The 15,856-nt window shown below is 63.9% G+C and overlaps 5 protein-coding genes across 5 annotated transcripts; 4 read left to right on the top strand and 1 right to left on the bottom strand.

The window, feature by feature from the left end:
- Positions 1 to 927: 927 nt before the first annotated feature.
- On the top strand, positions 928 to 3,179 carry MNEG_0333 (hypothetical protein; the record flags this gene model as incomplete). Its single annotated transcript, XM_014051183.1, has 3 exons — positions 928 to 1,512; positions 1,771 to 1,962; positions 2,229 to 3,179. The coding sequence occupies 3 exons, from the start codon at positions 928 to 930 to the stop codon at positions 3,177 to 3,179; spliced, it is 1,728 nt and encodes a 575-aa protein (XP_013906637.1).
- Positions 3,180 to 3,573: 394 nt separating this feature from the next.
- Positions 3,574 to 4,103, bottom strand: MNEG_0332 (hypothetical protein; the record flags this gene model as incomplete). Its single annotated transcript, XM_014051182.1, has 2 exons — positions 3,574 to 3,794; positions 4,079 to 4,103. 2 exons carry the CDS (start codon positions 4,101 to 4,103, stop codon positions 3,574 to 3,576), a joined length of 246 nt encoding a protein of 81 aa, XP_013906636.1.
- A 3,957-nt stretch (positions 4,104 to 8,060) lies between these two features.
- Positions 8,061 to 10,296, top strand: MNEG_0331 (hypothetical protein; the record flags this gene model as incomplete). The annotated part of the gene is made up of 8 exons (XM_014051181.1): positions 8,061 to 8,172; positions 8,377 to 8,480; positions 8,700 to 8,837; positions 9,013 to 9,216; positions 9,414 to 9,515; positions 9,652 to 9,738; positions 9,923 to 10,018; positions 10,219 to 10,296. 8 exons carry the CDS (start codon positions 8,061 to 8,063, stop codon positions 10,294 to 10,296), a joined length of 921 nt encoding a protein of 306 aa, XP_013906635.1.
- A 1,725-nt stretch (positions 10,297 to 12,021) lies between these two features.
- Positions 12,022 to 12,826, top strand: MNEG_0330 (hypothetical protein; the record flags this gene model as incomplete). The annotated part of the gene is made up of 3 exons (XM_014051180.1): positions 12,022 to 12,099; positions 12,300 to 12,434; positions 12,611 to 12,826. The coding sequence occupies 3 exons, from the start codon at positions 12,022 to 12,024 to the stop codon at positions 12,824 to 12,826; spliced, it is 429 nt and encodes a 142-aa protein (XP_013906634.1).
- Positions 12,827 to 14,139: 1,313 nt separating this feature from the next.
- MNEG_0329 (hypothetical protein) lies at positions 14,140 to 15,218 on the top strand (the record flags this gene model as incomplete). Its single annotated transcript, XM_014051179.1, has 1 exon — positions 14,140 to 15,218. A coding segment is annotated over one exon (1,079 nt), but the record flags the coding sequence as incomplete, so codon positions are not given.
- Between the last annotated feature and the right edge of the window lie 638 nt (positions 15,219 to 15,856).

The raw sequence follows: 15,856 nt of genomic DNA, 5'->3' as shown, positions 1-15,856 counted from the left end.
TGGCCCCATCGCAGGTGAGGCCCAGCCACTCGCGCTTAAAGTATGTTAACGCATAGGGATTCATGCTGAAAGCATCTTATTATTGCACTCCGCCAGGCTCTTGAGGGCAGGTCGCATTCTGCAACGCGGGCGAGTAGCGCTGCGCGACCACAGGTGTGCCGCTGCGTTCTGCATGTGGCGCACCCCACAGCTTGCGCCAGACGATGCAGTGCTCTGCAATGTCGACAGCGCTCTTGGCCATCGCCTTGAAACATGTCGACCTGCATGTTCAGCCCCCCACACAAGTCTCATAGTCCTGTGCACACTGAGGCCTCGTGGCCCCACGCTACCCATCCCCTGTCCTTCTAGCGGCGAGGTCTCGCCGCCGCTGCTGGGGAGGCAGGCCAGAGCGGCGCAGCAGCAGCGGGCTCTGAAGCGGCTGGCGCTGCGGTAGGCTGGCCAGCGACGGTGGTTGTTGCTGACCCAGAGGCGGGCGAGGGCCTTCTCGCCGCGAACGCCGCGCTCGCCACGACAGGCGCGAGCAGCCGCGGCGCATTCGCTTCTCAAGCCGGCAGCGGCGAAATCAGCAGCGGCAGCAGGAACAGCAGCAACAGCAGCATTGCGCAGGGGTCCGCCGGCGCTTCCATGATGAGTCTAGGGTCTATCGATCTCGACAATGGCACCAGCCAGTCGGGCTCCCGGGCCCCGTCGGCCGAGCCGAGCGCTGCTGCCATCTACGCGGCTGCCATCGGCCGTCGGCGGCAGCGGCGCGGGCCCTGGCACTCTCGACAGGCGTCCGCAGGGGTGCCGGGGCTGCTGCCGCCTGGCGGGCGGGGCAGGTGGAACGGACAGCGGCAGCAGCTGGAGGCGAGGTGGCCGGCGGATGGTTGGGTGGCGCCGCTGAGGCCTGCAGGCGGCGGCGACAGCGTGGGTCAGGCCTTTTTGCCCATGGCAGCGGCACAGCAGCAGCAGCAGCACGTTGTGTCGCAACATTCCCAGCAGCAGCAGACGCGACAGGCGCAGCAACTACGACAACAGCACCAGCAGCAGCAGCAGCAGGATGAGGTTGAGGAGTTCGAGGTTTTGGTGGAGCGGGCGCAGACAGGCGCGCAAGCTAGCACCAGCAGCAGTAGCAGCGCCAGCAGCTCGGTTCCAAGAGCCGAGGGCGGCGACAGCGGCCCAGGCCAGAGCCCGCCGCTGTCGGTCCCCGCGCCGCTCTTCAGTTTCCGCGACTCGGGTTTTGAGTGCAGCGTCATGCGCGCGATCTGCGCGGCGCCGGACTGGTTTGTCGTGCGGCGCGTTTTTGAGCGGTGGCAGGGGCGCCTCAACCCAATGCAGCTGGCGGCGATGCTCTGCCGCCTCGCGGAGCTGCGCGCCACCACGCACGCGCACACGCTGCGCAGCGAGCGCACGGCGCTGCGGCGGTTCACGGCCGCGCTGCTGCTGGAGGCGCGCGGGGTGCTGCCATCGGCGGACGCGGGGACGGCGGCGGCGATGCTACGGGGGATGGCGCAGCTCTCCAAGGCGGGGAAGGTGCGCGGCAGCCAGCAGCGCGTGCGCACTGGGGCGTGCGCGGCGCAAAGGGGTTGTTCGTTGCTGCAACACTCTGGTTGATCAACCATGCTGCTGCTGCTGGTGCCACATCTGCAGCGGGGCCGCGTCGCACGAGGTTGCTCCCAGCACCACCATCATCCACCAGGTGCTCGTGGCGGCGCGCTGGCACGGCCCCCCCTCGCGCCCAACACCCTGCCGTTGCGCCCGCCGCCCTGTCGCTCCGCCCACCGCCCGCAGCTGGACGTCGAGCCGACCCTGGTGGATGACATCCTGTTCTACGCCACCCCCACCTTGGGGGCCCTGCGGCCGACGGACCTCTGCAACCTGCTGTGGTCGCTGTCGCAGCTCCGCGCGCGGCCAAGGCCCGCGTTCCAGTCGGCGCTGTTCTCGGCGGCCGAGCCGCTGCTGCCGCACCTGAGGCGCGAGGAGGTGCCGCTCGTGCTCTACGCGCTGGCGCGGTTGCAGGCGCGCACCCGGGGCTCGGGCGGCCGGGGCTGGCCGCAGGGGTTCGAGCGCAGTTTGCGGCCAGCCGCTGCGACTTGAACCTCTAGGGCGCGAGCCTACGGAGGCCGCTTCGGTCGTGTGTTTCCTGTCTATCTGAGGGGTACATAAATAGACCGCGGAGTCCCGCGGAGTCCCTCTTGTAGGCACGCTGACCTGCCGTCCCCTTCGCCCCGCCACATCCTGCCCCGCAGGCAGCCCCCCCGCCGCGCTGGCACGCCGCGCTGTGCGACGCGGCGCAGGAGGAGCTGCCCTCCCTCCGCCAGCCGCAGCTCGCCATGCTCCTGCACGCGCTCGGGACGGCGCGGTCGCGCGGTGGGTCGCCCGGCTTCCTGGACGCCGTCCTTGAAGAGATCGCCTCCCGCTTCGGCCAGCTCGGGCCACAGGCCCTGACCACATGCGCCTGGGTGCTCGCGCGGCTGCGCTACGTGCCGCCGCGCACCTGGCTGGCCGGCTTCTTCGCGGCTTCCTTCAAGCTGCTGCCCAGCTACCGCACCCAGGAGCTCGCCGTCACGCTGTGGGCGCTGGCGGCGCTGCGGCTGTACCCGGGCGACCCCTGGCTGGACGAGTTCTTCGACACCTCAGAGGCGCTCCTGGACGCCCCTGCGTCCAGGGCCGGCGCGGGCGCCGGCGCAGGCGGCCCCGCCGCTGGCGGCGGCGGCAGCGGCAGCAGCAGCGGCAGCAGAGAGGGCAGCTATTTTTCGACGCTGGACCTGGCTATGACGGGGTACGCGCTTGCTAAGCTCAACCTGCGTCCGCCGAAGAGCTGGGCGCGCCGCTACTGCGCCTCTGTGCTGCGCCACAAGCACGAGCTCACCAAGCCGCTGCTGCGGCAGGTGCTGGTCGCGCTGGGCAGCTTCCGCATCGGCAACATGGACGGCTGGCGCAGTGAGCTGTACTCGGCGGCGGGGCTGCGACTGACGCGGCGGCTGCGCGGGCGGCGCGGCAGCAAGCGGCCGCGCCCCACGAGGCCGAGCGACCCCTCGGCAGCGGGTCCGCCAGGGCTGCAGCAGGGGGACCAGTGGGCGGGGGGCGCGGCGGCCGCGGCTGGGGCCGGTGGGTACGCGCTGATTTTGGACGCGCGGCGTGCCAACGGCGGCGGTGGCCCGCGCGGCAGTGGTGGCGGCGCCGCAGCTTTGCTTTAAGAAGACACACTTCTTGGCGCGCCAAGCTGCGACCCCTGGTGTTATGCCTGTCGCGAACCGCGTGTGCGCTGTCGCAAGTGCAAGAGCAGTGGACCACCTGCAGCATGGACAGCTTCACAAGCAAGGGTGCACGCAGCCCAGCAGCAGCAGCAGCAGCAGCAGCAGCAGCAGCAGCAGCAGCAGCAGCAGCAGCAGCAGCAGCAGCAGCACCAGCACCCACCGCGCGCAGCATGCAGTCCAGATGCCCCTCGCTCTCACACCACTCGGCCATTATATGTTTGCAGGCTGTTTAGTCACTTTCTGCAACGCACTGGGCACGTAAGGTTACATTGCCAAGCCCCGCGTCCGCGCTTGAGGCGGCTCCGTCGCACAGCAGCCCGCGCCGGTCAGCGCGTCAGTGCAGGAAGCGCGTAGCCCAGCTCGCGCCGATGCCTATGCCGATGCCCATCAGTGAGTATACATAAGTGCGGTCCTCGCCCGGCGGCTCGCGCCAGCCGTCCTGGAAGCGCGCGTCGTCGGCGCCGCGGAACGACTGGTTGCGGAAGCGCGACTTGGGGCGCGGCTCCCCAATTTCCGTGGTCTCGCCCGTGCTCTCATTCCAGTAGTAAGTGCGGCCTGATCGTCGCACACGCATATGTGAGGCGCGCGGGCGGCAAAGGGATGGCGAGTGGTGGGCGGCAGTGACAAAGGGGCGAGCGCTGCGGCTTTGAGGTCATCGTCATGCCGCTCAGGGGCGCGGGGAATTTTAGCCCCACACCCGGGTGCGAGAAACCGCTGCTGTATGTGAGCGTCAGGTCCCTGTGCGTTGTCGCCGCTCCTGTTGCAAAGAACGTCCCGCCACCCCGCCATGGCGGACACCACTTGCGCCGCCGCCACCAACTAGTGACGAGCGACCGCACCTGTCCGCTGGTCAACGACCTCCATCCATTCAGAGTCCTCTGTTTGTCCCTGCTGATGCGCCTGCTGTTTCTCCCCTCTCCGTTGCTCCTCTTCCTCCTCCTCTTTGGCAGCTGTGGGGTGCGGCACCATGTCGGCAGCAGCTCGTCGGGCGGCAGCGAGGCCAAGCGCTGTCCCCGCGGCCGCCAGTGGCGCCCCTTGCAGGCTGATGCCCAGAGTGTGCAGCAGCACAGAGCTTCCTCTCAACATCTTTTATCTGTACGTGGGTTAGCTTATAAGCTGTGTTGGACACGAGGGCGACCGTGGTGCGGTGCGTCACTTCAGGGCCCAGATCAACTGCATTTGGAAAACAAATCCCGAACGCGCGTGAACGATTTTCTTGAATGAAAGGTATCCCCTGCGCTCGCGTGCACGCGCACTGAGATCATCTCCTCGAGCACTGCTCAAGCTGCCAGTACAGTATTTAGGAGCGGTGCATGCACATAAACACGATTTTTGTCCCTACGCGTCCGATGTATGCAGCCCGAGCAACTAGGCGTGCGCTTATACGGCGGTCTAGCGCCGCGGTCAACGCTTGCCGCCTTGCAGCGCTCATAGCGTGCACGGCGCCTGTGCTGGCTATGACGAGCGCATTCCCCAACAGGCGAGGGACCTAGATTCCACACAATGCAAAGTTCTGCCCTTCCCTGCAGTGACGCTCAGCGTTCGTGCCAGTGCAGGTTTGCCGTTGCGCCGTGCTCCCTTGCAGCGGAGCCGGACAGGTGCAGGCTGCGGAGCGTGTATGGCAGCAGGACGCCAGCCGCGCGGGGTGGCTTGCTCATGACATTTGGAGGTTGGTGATACACTCGGACAGGCACAGATTCATGCTCGTCTTGCATGTAACTAAGCACTGTTTGCACGCTCCCAGCACTCCGTCCCGATGGTCCCTGCCACGCAGCACCCCGACTTGCGTCGCGACAACTCTGCAGAGTTGGACTGCCGTGTACAGCTCTCTGGCTGTTACCCCGGGGCTTGCTACACGGCGTTTGATTTCACATCCATGTGGGTCCCAGTCCCACATGGCAGTGACGATCCACCTACCGACTATTGCCTTTGTGTGATGCGTTTGCACTCAGAAGCTTGTGTTGTAAGAAGTCACCGCTGCTGCCAAAACTTTCATGGCGTGCTGATAAGTACGTGAGGGACTGCAGGGCAAAGCTCCATTAACTCATCCACTGACCTACTCCTGCCGTTGCATGACCCGTGTTCAGGCTGCCTGCGGACGGTGCAGCTGCAGCTGTGCCAGCACCGCTGCTGAGCGATTTCCGTGTGTTGCGCGGCGGCAGGGGCGGCCTCTGGGGCGGCAACAGTGGTGTGTGGGTGGCGGCAAATAGCAGTACAATCGAGGTGCTTTACTCAACTACCACCTGTCATGACTTCTTCCGGTGAGAGGGGCGGGTTAAAGATCAGAATTATGAAACAAACTGATGAGGGGCCTGCTTGGAAGCCCCGTGTCACCGCACTTGTATGCTCAACGTGGCCAGTTGCTTCTACAGTACCCAGTTTCTCTTTTTTTACCTCATAGGTGCAGGGGCAGGGTGGAGCAGCAGGTGTGCTCAAGTCCTTTTGAAGGCCTCTCGGTGAGGTTCGCTCGTGCTAGCGCTTGGCGCTTTGGTGCTCTCGTATGCAGCAGCCCCTCGTCCAGCAGCCAAGGATGTGCGCAAAGCCCCCGCATGCAGGCTGCCAACCCCACCTACTAAGCAACACTTGTTGGCCGCACCCTGTGCAGGAATTGTCGTCTGGCATGTCATGGGCACCAGCGTGCCCGGTGTAACACGAACTACCGACCCCAGCACACCTAAATGTTGTGCTCATAAGCAGGGCAATCGCCCTGGCTGCAAAGGGCTGCTCTTCAAAAATGTTCAAGAATGTTTGCATGCTGAGCACTGACAATCACTGCAACACGCGCCTGAGCAAGCTCGCTGTTATCGGTGAGGTTCTTCAGGGACACTGACGAGGCACGGATGACAACCTGGCCGAGGCGTGCGCGTGCGTCACAAACCGCTGCCAGCATGATTTCGGTGTTCATCCTTTCTTGTTACAGCAGTGCCCAAGTGCAAACAACATACGCCACGCCAAAAGTGGTCTAGGGCTGCAAGCCTGCTCGCTCCAATCAGCGACAGGCAGCCCCGCACTGCCCCCCGCAACGCTGTCCCGGTGGCGGGCTGCACCTAGCAGCCCCGCCGCTGCAGGGGCACGACCGCATGGCCTCAAACGCGCTCGCGCGCCCGCCGCCGGCCGAGCTAGCGCGCCGCTGCGCCGTGAGGCTGCACATCCTACTGCTGCTTGGCTGCTTTGCGCTCCTCCAGGATTTCAAGATCCCGGTGCAGCAACAGGCGCGTAAAGAAGTCCAGGTTGTGCGGCTTGGGCTTCCCGTAGTACACGTCAGCTGCAAACCCGCGGATCAGGCCGCCCACCGTCAGGCAGCCGACCATGGCGATGATGCCGGGCAGCGTCTGCCACGCCATGGCCGCTGCTGCCCGGGTGGCTCGGCGCTGCTGCTGCCGCCGCTGCAAGCGCTACCACTGGTGCCGGCGCTGGTCGCTGTGGGCTCAACGGGGAGGGGTGCGAGGCAGCCTGATTTAGGTGGTGGGTGGGCGGAGGAGCTTCGCCAGCACAGGCACTGCAGCACGCGCCGAGACGGGTGCATGCCGCTGTACGGCTGGCCTACGCGACGTTGCAGACCAGCACTTATGTGTCAATTCATCGACTCCAAATCAAGCCTATGCAAACGCCCAACGCTCACCTTCAGTGCAGGGAAGCCCCTGCCGCGACCACTCCCAACTGGTGCAAAGATAGGCCCTCAGTCACGAGTCTTCCTCTCACACGCCAGGAGCCGTGCGCGACTAGAGCCTGGCGTTCCTGGACACCTGGAGCCTGTCGAGATCTGGTGCAGTGCTGGTGGCGCCTGGGCCAAGAGAACAAAAAGGAAACAACCTTGCGGTGCGAGGCCTCCAATTCAAGCAGGCCATGTACTGGCGCTGGGGGTTGGGACGTTTTTGTGCAAGCAAGGCGGAAGCTCCACCTCCAGCTGCTTCCCATGTGCTGACCATGTGGTACCGTACCTGAGGGGCTCCATTGCCCAATGTCATGGTGGTTTGTCCTCCAGGGCATTCTGTTCAGGGCCCTGTTTTCGAACAGAGGATGGGAATTGCAGTCTTGCAAAGCTGTTGTGTTTGGGGCACACGCAACAAGTTGAAGCGAGGTGATGTAGGAACACCCTGGGGCACACGCAACAAGTTGAAACGAGGTGATGTAGGAACACCCCCTCCCCGCCTGCCAACCACACCAGGCTGCCAAGTGTCATTGTCATTTTTTCTGATAATGTTGCTGTTGCTTCCATGCAACGGTAATCACGACAAGCGCCTGCAGTTCGCCTCACAGGCACCCTGCCACACACGTGGTCACAGGCAGGCAGGTGATCAGGCAATGGCGTGAACAAGCTTGCGTTTGTTGGCTATGCAGACCACACGTAAATGTAGGACGTGAGCACTCAGGCACAAGCATATCCAATGTGAGTGTTACTGTCAGTGTTTGTGTAATGACGGCGGTAAACACGAGGTACAAGTGGCTTGACAACAAAGCTGTCGGAACTTGGACACAGTCTGCTCAGTCGAACCAGCCTGCCGGTGCCGCTGACCTACAGCAGAGCGGCTCATGAGCGCCAGCGTGGCAGGAACAATTTCAGCGCGGCGGATGAGCCAGAGCGCATCGGCAGCAGCAAGCCAGCTGCTGTGCATGTCATCGCAGTCATCGCAGTGGCTTGGCTGCCCTGGGGCTAAATGCCTGGTGCGGCGCTGCGCGGTCTATGTCACAGGCGGGCGTTGTTCAGGTCCCTGCAGCGCGCGCAAGTGATTGCAGTCAACTTGGGATTCAAACCTGATCTACCTAGCCTTCACCTTGCGGTGTGCTTGTACGTCATTTCTTACGCGTTATCTGTTGAAAATGACTACGGCGAAGGGTGTCCTGCAGGAGCTGGACGCCCTGCGGGCCATCCTTGCAAAGCCCATTGTGTTCACGGAGGGCTCCCCGATTCACGCTCCGTTGCTTGGTGACGGTGACGAGCGGATTGGTACATACGGGCGTACCTCTGGCAGTGCAGAGGTGCGGCTGGGCTGTCGCCGCCCTGCACAACACCTGCGTATTGATGCAAAACCATGCCCGTCAGTGACATCGCTGGTGCTTGCAGCCAATGCACCTGAGCTGCCCGACCCGCGTCGCCGTGCGTGTGTCGCCGCATAGCTGCGTCCAAGGACTGCAGATCGGCTCGGACGCGCAATCGAGGCGGCGGAGGAGGAGGTCGACGCTGCGGCCAGCCGGACGCATGAGGTGCAGCGCAGCATGTTGCGGCGCAAGGAGCAGGAGGTGAGCTCGACAGCGAGTGCATGCCGTTGATGCATGGCAAGCTGTGCAACGCAGGTTTTAGATAGTTCAGGTGTTTTTTTTGCCCGAAATCCCTTTTCTCGCAATGTCAACGTTGCAGATGCTCGCATGTCACCCTCGTTCAACCAGCTGGCGCGCACCTGGCAAAGAGTCGCAAGCCCTCATCACTCAGCCCCAGCCATTATGGGGCCGCCACCGCAGGTGTACGAGCTGCAGCGACTCGTGGCTGCCAAAGAGCACACCATTGAGTCGATGCGCGATCAGGCAGTGGCGCTGCGCCAGGGCTATGAGCAGAAGCTGGCCGCAGCGGAGAGCAGCGCGTGCCGCAGCGAGTCTGAGGTGAGAAGCCTGGCTGGGCGCTGCAGCCTGCCGTAAATGCGCAGCAAATAATCTGCGTAGCAGGTGACTTGTAAAAACACATGGTATAGCAGCAGCATGGCGTTTGCGCTAATAGGTGACAGCTTGCGATGCCCGCTGTGTGCGCCAAGCGCTGCGCTGGAAACATCTTTGACAGGTGGGTAAGCTGCGCGCTGAAGTTCTGGCGCTGCGTGCAGAAAGGGACGAGCTGGAGAGACGCCTGAGTGACAGCGACGCAGCAGCAAGCCGGTTGGAGTCCGAAGCGGCGGCGCAGGCACAGGCGCTGGGCGCGAGCCTGCAAGCACAGGGGCGCGAGTTGGCGCAGGCGCAGTCGGCGGCTCAGCGAGAGCGACGTGACAAGGTGGGTCGCGGAGGTGCCAAGTCGTCTGCGCACGCGACGCTGAGGAGTCAGCCCCTCTTGGGCAGGTGTGTGCCTCTTTACCTCCCACCCCGTGAGGAGCACTGCGGGTCAATTTCAGCACTCGCACCGTGTGCTGCGCTTTAAACTGCGCCGGAAGCCAACTTTCAACCCCTCATTGCCCCCGACATCTGCCTTAGGAGCTGGTCCAGCTCGAGGTGCAGGAGCTGAAGCGGGAGCTGGACGCGGCCGACGCGGAAGGCAGGGCGGCGCGCGCGCAAGCGGCCAGCACGGCGGGCCAGGTGCGCCGGCAGCGTTCAGCACCCGCTGTTGCAGCAAACCCGCCGGGGCTGTGCCGCTGCGTGTGTGCGTCGCATGACGCTGGCTTGTCAAAGCAGGCTTTGTGAATCAAAGCGCTGGGTTGCCTGCGACCTGCAGTGCCATGCAGAGTCCGAGGCTCGGAGAGATCTCGAGGTCGCGCTGGACGAGGCGCGCGCTCAGATGGCTTTTCTCAAGGAGGCCAAGGTGGGGCAGCAGGAACACTGCCAAACAAAGCACCACCAGCCAGGCGCCCGATCAATTGAGCAGCACGGCCCGCTCTCGCAGCTGTGCCGTCACAGTGGCTGACGATGCTTGTCCAGAAGCGCACGCTCCGCTCTTTGTGGCGTCGGGCCCGGTCCCTGACATATCAGGGCCCATGTTGCTGCAGGAGCTTGAGGTGGGGGAGCTGCGGCGGCGGCTGCGCGCAGAGCGAGGCGTGCGCAAGGCGTGCGAGCGCTGGCTCAGGGCCGAGCTGCGCTCGCGGGTGCGTGGGGCCCGAGTGGTGCGGCAGTTGTCAACGCAAACGCCTCTGCGCTGCCACTTGGTTGACTCGTCGCGTTACAAATTTGCATCTGCATACAGCAGCTTGGTGCATGACTGCCATTCCCTGCCCTTTATAGCCAATCCGATATTAAGCGTCAATCTGGAATCCCCAAGCGTCACCTCCTGATCGCTCGCTCACAGGAGGAGATGGAGGCGCTGCTGCTGGCCGTGCGCGACACCGCGTTTGGGCGGCCGCCCCGGCGGGACGACGAGGTGTGAGGGGGCATGCATCTGGTCCGGCATGCCAATCCGGGCTCACAAATTTGGGCGCATTAATTGGGTCGGCTCGCGCTGTGCTACGCGGAGGGCAGAGACCGCCTGGCAGCTGCGGAACACTGCACCCGCCCTCACCGAAGTCTATGCCAACTACTGCCCCCCAACAGCAAGCAATCGGGGACGTCGGGGTTCTACTAGAACGCCTCAGCGGAGCGTCGTCGTCACACCGACGGGAACCGCACTGTTCTACTGCACGTGCCAGCAGTGCGGCTGGTTCGCACTCATTTGCAGCGGCCGCGCGGGCCACACCGCCCAACGCGGCAGAGTTTGCGGCGGGCCACGGTGCACGTGGCAATGCAGCAGCAGTGGGACAGGCGGTAGGGCCGCAGGACGCAGATGTGTGTCGCAGGGAATTTGCGGACCTGAAGCATCGATTGCATAACGATGGGGCACGGCTCAGAGAGCAGGTGGCAGCTGCCAAAGCGCTGCTGCAGGAGCGGCTGGGCCGGGCTGGTGCTGTTGTAACGTGATGCCGCGCAGACAACATCAAGCGGCGGGGGAGGGGGGGAGTGAGCGCTGACGGCAGAGCGCAGGGGCCGGCAGGCGGGGGGCGCAAGTACACATCACGTCGGGCATTTGCTTGCGTCGGCAGGGTCTGAGAGGGCTTCGGCGGCCGGGCTGCGAACGCGAGGCGTGAGCCTTTGGGGAAGGGGCCGTCCCTGTAACTGTCGCGCAGCTGACCGGGACGGGGGGCGGGTCGGGGTGCAAGGCAGGTTGACTGCCCGGATAATGAGGAGGTCGGCTTTTACGCAGCAGGACAAATGCCTGCAGTGCTAGTTTGACTAAGGTTGACCGGGCATGCTCGAGTTGAGGTTAAACCCACTTGTACATCACAAAAGCATATTTGCTGCATCCTGTGTCCACTACTTACATGCTGCAGAGCTGCACTTGTGTGGGTGGCGGGAATCCGCGTCGCTGCCCCCATGGCACTCCGGCCGAGTGTGCCAGAGCCCATCCCTGGCTCCCACCGTTAATGATTGATATTCGAACCTTTTTGCTGCGTGGCGCTATGAATAACGCAAGTCAGACCGGCCACCTTGAGATGGCCGGCCCAGTCATCCAGCTGGCAGCGGCACTCCGTCATTGAGGCGGAGTACGAGGCCGTCCGAAAGCCTGCCCTTTTGACTTGCCTGTTATTCTCTGTGGTTGGTTCGGTTTCGTGACCTTTTCCTGGTGAAGTGAGCAGGATACTGTAGGCCGCGCGCGGTTTCCACCACAGCCTGCGGACACCACAGGACCCAGCGTGAAGCTGCAAATCAGGTGTGTGCCATCTACCGACCAGACTAGTGCTCGCCTGAACCACGTACCAGGGGGCCCAGGTGGATCGGCCGGCAGAAACGCCCCGTGAGTGTTCAAGCCGTGCCCAAACACCGGTACAATGCTTATGAAAGAGCAGCGTTTATTTTGGAATGTCAGAGAGCGGGAATGCTGGAGAGAGATGGGGCGGTCGGGCGCAGTGTTGCTAGGACAAGGAGACGCTACGGCTGCAGCCACCGTCGGCCCCTTTGGTGGTGCATGCCGGTCACAGTCCTGCTCAGTTACTCACAAGTGCGGTCATCAACCTGTTGCTTATTCACGGGCTGCACGCAGCGCAATCCAGGCGGCAGCGGGGCAGAAGGCGGGAGCACGCAGATTGTGGGATTTCAAAAGCGTCCGCAAGCCGGCTCCATGGGGCAAATTGCCTCAAAATCAGCGGCGGCGCCTGACCCTGTTGAACAGCCAGCAACGCCAGTTCTCAAGGAACAGGTGCGAGGAAGCAAAGAGTAGCGGGTGCGGAGGCTTCGGCCGTTGGCCTCAGCGGCTGGGGATGGCGATCATCCACTGCATGCGGACGTGCAATGATGCTCATCTTTGAAAGCTGCGACGGCGAAGTTGTTGCCGACACGCCGTTCGGCCTGTGAGGACCTGTCTCTTGTGTCGTTTTTGCCGATCACCTCGCGTAGCAGGCCCTCGCGGCACCAAGCACGTCTGGCGCGCAGCCCACGGTGGCGGACATCAACGAACAGGTTGGCGCAGCTATCAACGCAGCAGTGGACCAGGGCGAGAAGGCGGCAGTCAGCACCGTGGCAGTGAAGAAAAAGGTGCGAGGCAGCTGTGATGCTGCGAATACGTAGTGGGGCGGGCTGGTCGAGCTCGCAGGCACGCATGCCCCCGTGCCTAGTTGCAAAGAATGTGTAGTGCAGGTGTTGCTTGCTCCATTTACAAATCATTTACCTCTACGTTGCCCGTGCGACTCGTCTTCCACCTATGGCCTCAGATTAACTCTAGGAAAACATCCGCCGCTGCCAAGAAGGTCAAGGCGGCCGCAGTCGCGGTGGCTGCAGTCTCTGAGGCCAATGGCAAGGCAGTGGTCGTGCGCGCTGAAACCAAGGCGAAGGTGGCGGCCAAGGGCAAGGCGCGGCTGGCAGCGGCAAAAGGCGCCACCAAGCGGGCGTCTAAGCGTGTTAGCAAGGGCACCGCGAGGAAGATTTGAACATCACATCAAGGAAATACTGCACGTCATCAGCGTCGTGCGTGGCCGTCCCGTGCAGTGTGCGGACACACACACACTCTGCCGCAATGGCTGCAGAGAAGCTTGAAAGCACGATATTCCTTGCCTCAAAAGAACTGCCCTCGCTATTCATGCCCATGCATAATCAATAATATGCACTGGCGGTCGTGACCGTTCGACGACCTTGACATGTTGTTGGTGCCACTTCCATTGGGGCGCCATACAAGCGCAACACCACCCCCGACAACTGTCCTAGCCCATGGTGCAGCGGCAGCCTGACCCACCTTCAACCTGTTTCATTGATATCATGACACAGTATTTGCGATCATGGACTGTGCCGGGCTACTCTGCAACCTGCCCTGCTTACGTCACTTGGCTGACAGCACCCACAACCCCATGAACTTACCGCTTTGAGAGCCACGTGCTGTTTCCTGTAAGCTTACGGCAAAGTGGACTTGCAGGGTGTTGGGCTTTTGGCCAGCATGCGTGAAGGCCTCGTGGTTGCGCGTTGGTTCTGAAGATGTGCTGCCCTTTCCTAGCCCTGCTTGCCAGCGTACTGCATGCTGCATGGCCAGACCATGTGCCGCACCATCACAATTCTTTCAGGGGCCATGATGCAGAATACAAGGGGTGCCGCTTGTGCGGCTACAGTAGGAATGCCGGTATGTGTGAGGCGGGCCCTGCATTTCGACTGATGTCGTGCGGTTGTGATCCAGCACACAGCAGCGCTGTTGCTCGGTATCGCATCAAATACAGTAGCACTGCTACAACCGACGTCGCGTGGGTTTGCGACTTGATGTCTGCAGTGGTCCATTGCCGCCTCTGTGTTTCCGTTCCTGTTCTTCGATCCAGGCCGCCGTCAATCACCTGGCGACGCTCACGCTACGATTCACTAAATCGTTCTTTAGCTTAGTTTGGCCTTCATAACACGGTGAGCCCACTGGACGTGCGAGTGGCGCCCGCTGGGGACCCCAGGAAAGGGACCTTCATGCTCTGAAGATGTGCTTTCAAGCATGCTGTCAAAGCACAGGGTACCTGCCGCTTCGCGGCTGGGGGCGGTCCACACCCCACACCCGACTCACCACTGCCCCGGCTCAAGCCCAGCAGCGGTCCTCCGGGCCCCGTGACGGCCTGAAAAGAATATTATCTAATCAATCTTATTCGTGACAACCCGTGCAGGCCGTACAAGGCGTCGTGATTGTTGCTCGCACACCCAACACAATGGAGGCAGCGGCCAGCCCGCCATGAGGTCCAGCTCTCCGATGGCGGGGCTTGCTGGATATTCTCCGTTCATGATGGCGCCCATGCTTCAGGGTTACGGGTCCATCGGCGCTGCGAGCCCATCGTCCCTGGCGGCGGCCGAGTACTGTTCAGAGGCGCGGAACAGCTCTGCAGGCGGCCGCAGCAGCGCGCCGATCCCCGGGCGGCCCAGCTCGCCTGTCGGGCTGCCAAGCAGCCCACTCACGCCTGGCGTCATGCTGAGCGCGTCGCCTTTCAGCAGCAGCCATGGCACCGCGAGCGGTGCCAGCGGCGGCGGCACGAGGGGCAACGGCAGCGCTGTGGGCGTGCCGAGCCCCTCCCCTGACACATGCTTTTTCGGCAGCAGTTCTGGACTGGGCGGGCTGCCACCCTCACCAGGGCCGTCCGCCGCTGCTGCCGCCGCGGCTGCTGCAGCCGCAGCGGCGTATGCCAACCTGCCAGGCCTTGGCGCAGGGGCAGGCGACATCTCGGCACAGCTGCCTCAATTTTACTACGCCGCCGCTGCCGCCGCAGCTGCCAGCGCCGGTGCTGGCGCTGGCGGGCACGGCAGCTTGCCGCCTTCCCTGAGCGGCGCGCTGTCGCAGCATGCGGCCGCCGCGGCCGCCGCGGCCGCGGTCGCGCACCACCAGAGCAGTCTGACAAGCGCATTCAGCGGTGCCGTGAGCGGCGTGCCCCCCTCTTACCTGCAGAGCTTTGGCTCCACCGCAGCGCTGGAGGCTTCGCTGCGCGACGCCGCAGCCGCCAATTCGTTTGCGCGTCAGCTGGAGCACCGCGCTGCGCTTGAGCACCAGCTGTCTGCCGCGGGGGCGGGGCTGTTGGGCCACACCCTTTCAGGCTCACTGAGCGCAATGGCGCAGGCGCAGCAGGCCGCCAGCCTGCTTCACGTGCAGCAGCACCACCACCACCAGCAGCAGCAGCACATGCAGCAGCAAATTGCCGCGCAGCAGCAGGCGGCTGCCGCCGCCGCGCTCAGCGCCGCGACGGCGAGCGCCGTCAGCGGCATGCCGCTTGCGGCGCAGATGGGGCGGCTGCGCGTGGCGCACAGCGCTGACCTCGGAGCCCTTGGTAGCCAGTTTGACCCCGTGCAGCTCATGCAGCAGCAGCCGCGCCCCAGGTGGGGCCGCGCATCGTGCTAGCAGCTGTGACGCACGCGTGCAGCCGCATGCATGGGGGTGCACATGCATGCATGCGTGGCCCTGGAGGTGGCCTTGCCAGGCTCGCGGATATGACTCACTTCTTGCCGACGCGTGCATGTATGCAGCATGCCGGTGCGCTTTGCGCAGGCCCGTGCCAACGTGTGCGTAGCGCCATGGCTGGGTCTTTCTGTTAGGCCTGAAACACGACACCCGCTTCGCACGCACCCCTATCGCCTTGGCGCAGCAGCGCGGCGCGCTTTAAGGCCCGTAAAAACTCGGAGCCCAAGATCGGCCCGGACGGCCACCCGCGCCTCAACGCTCGCCAGCGCCGCACGCTGCGCCGCGCGCGCGAGCGCGCGCTCAAGGGGCTGCTGGAGATCAGCCAGCAGCTTCTTCTGAAGGCCGACATCGACGTGCAGGTGCCAAACCTCAAAGACCTGGCCGCACTGGAGGAAATGGCCGAGGCCGAGGCTGAGCGCGCCGAGGCGGCCGCGGCCGCCGCTGCCATGGACGACAGCCCCACCGGCGGCGGCGACGACGTGCTGGGCGCCCGCGGCGGCACGGGGCTGTGCGGCCTCGGCGCGCTGGGCGGCGAGGAGGGCGAGCGGCGTGGCGG

Source organism: Monoraphidium neglectum, assembly GCF_000611645.1.
Source record: "Monoraphidium neglectum strain SAG 48.87 unplaced genomic scaffold scaffold00025, whole genome shotgun sequence".
Lineage (NCBI taxonomy): Eukaryota > Viridiplantae > Chlorophyta > Chlorophyceae > Sphaeropleales > Selenastraceae > Monoraphidium > Monoraphidium neglectum.
The sequence above is the reverse complement of the archived record's forward strand: the minus strand, read 5'-3'. Positions and strand labels throughout refer to the sequence as shown.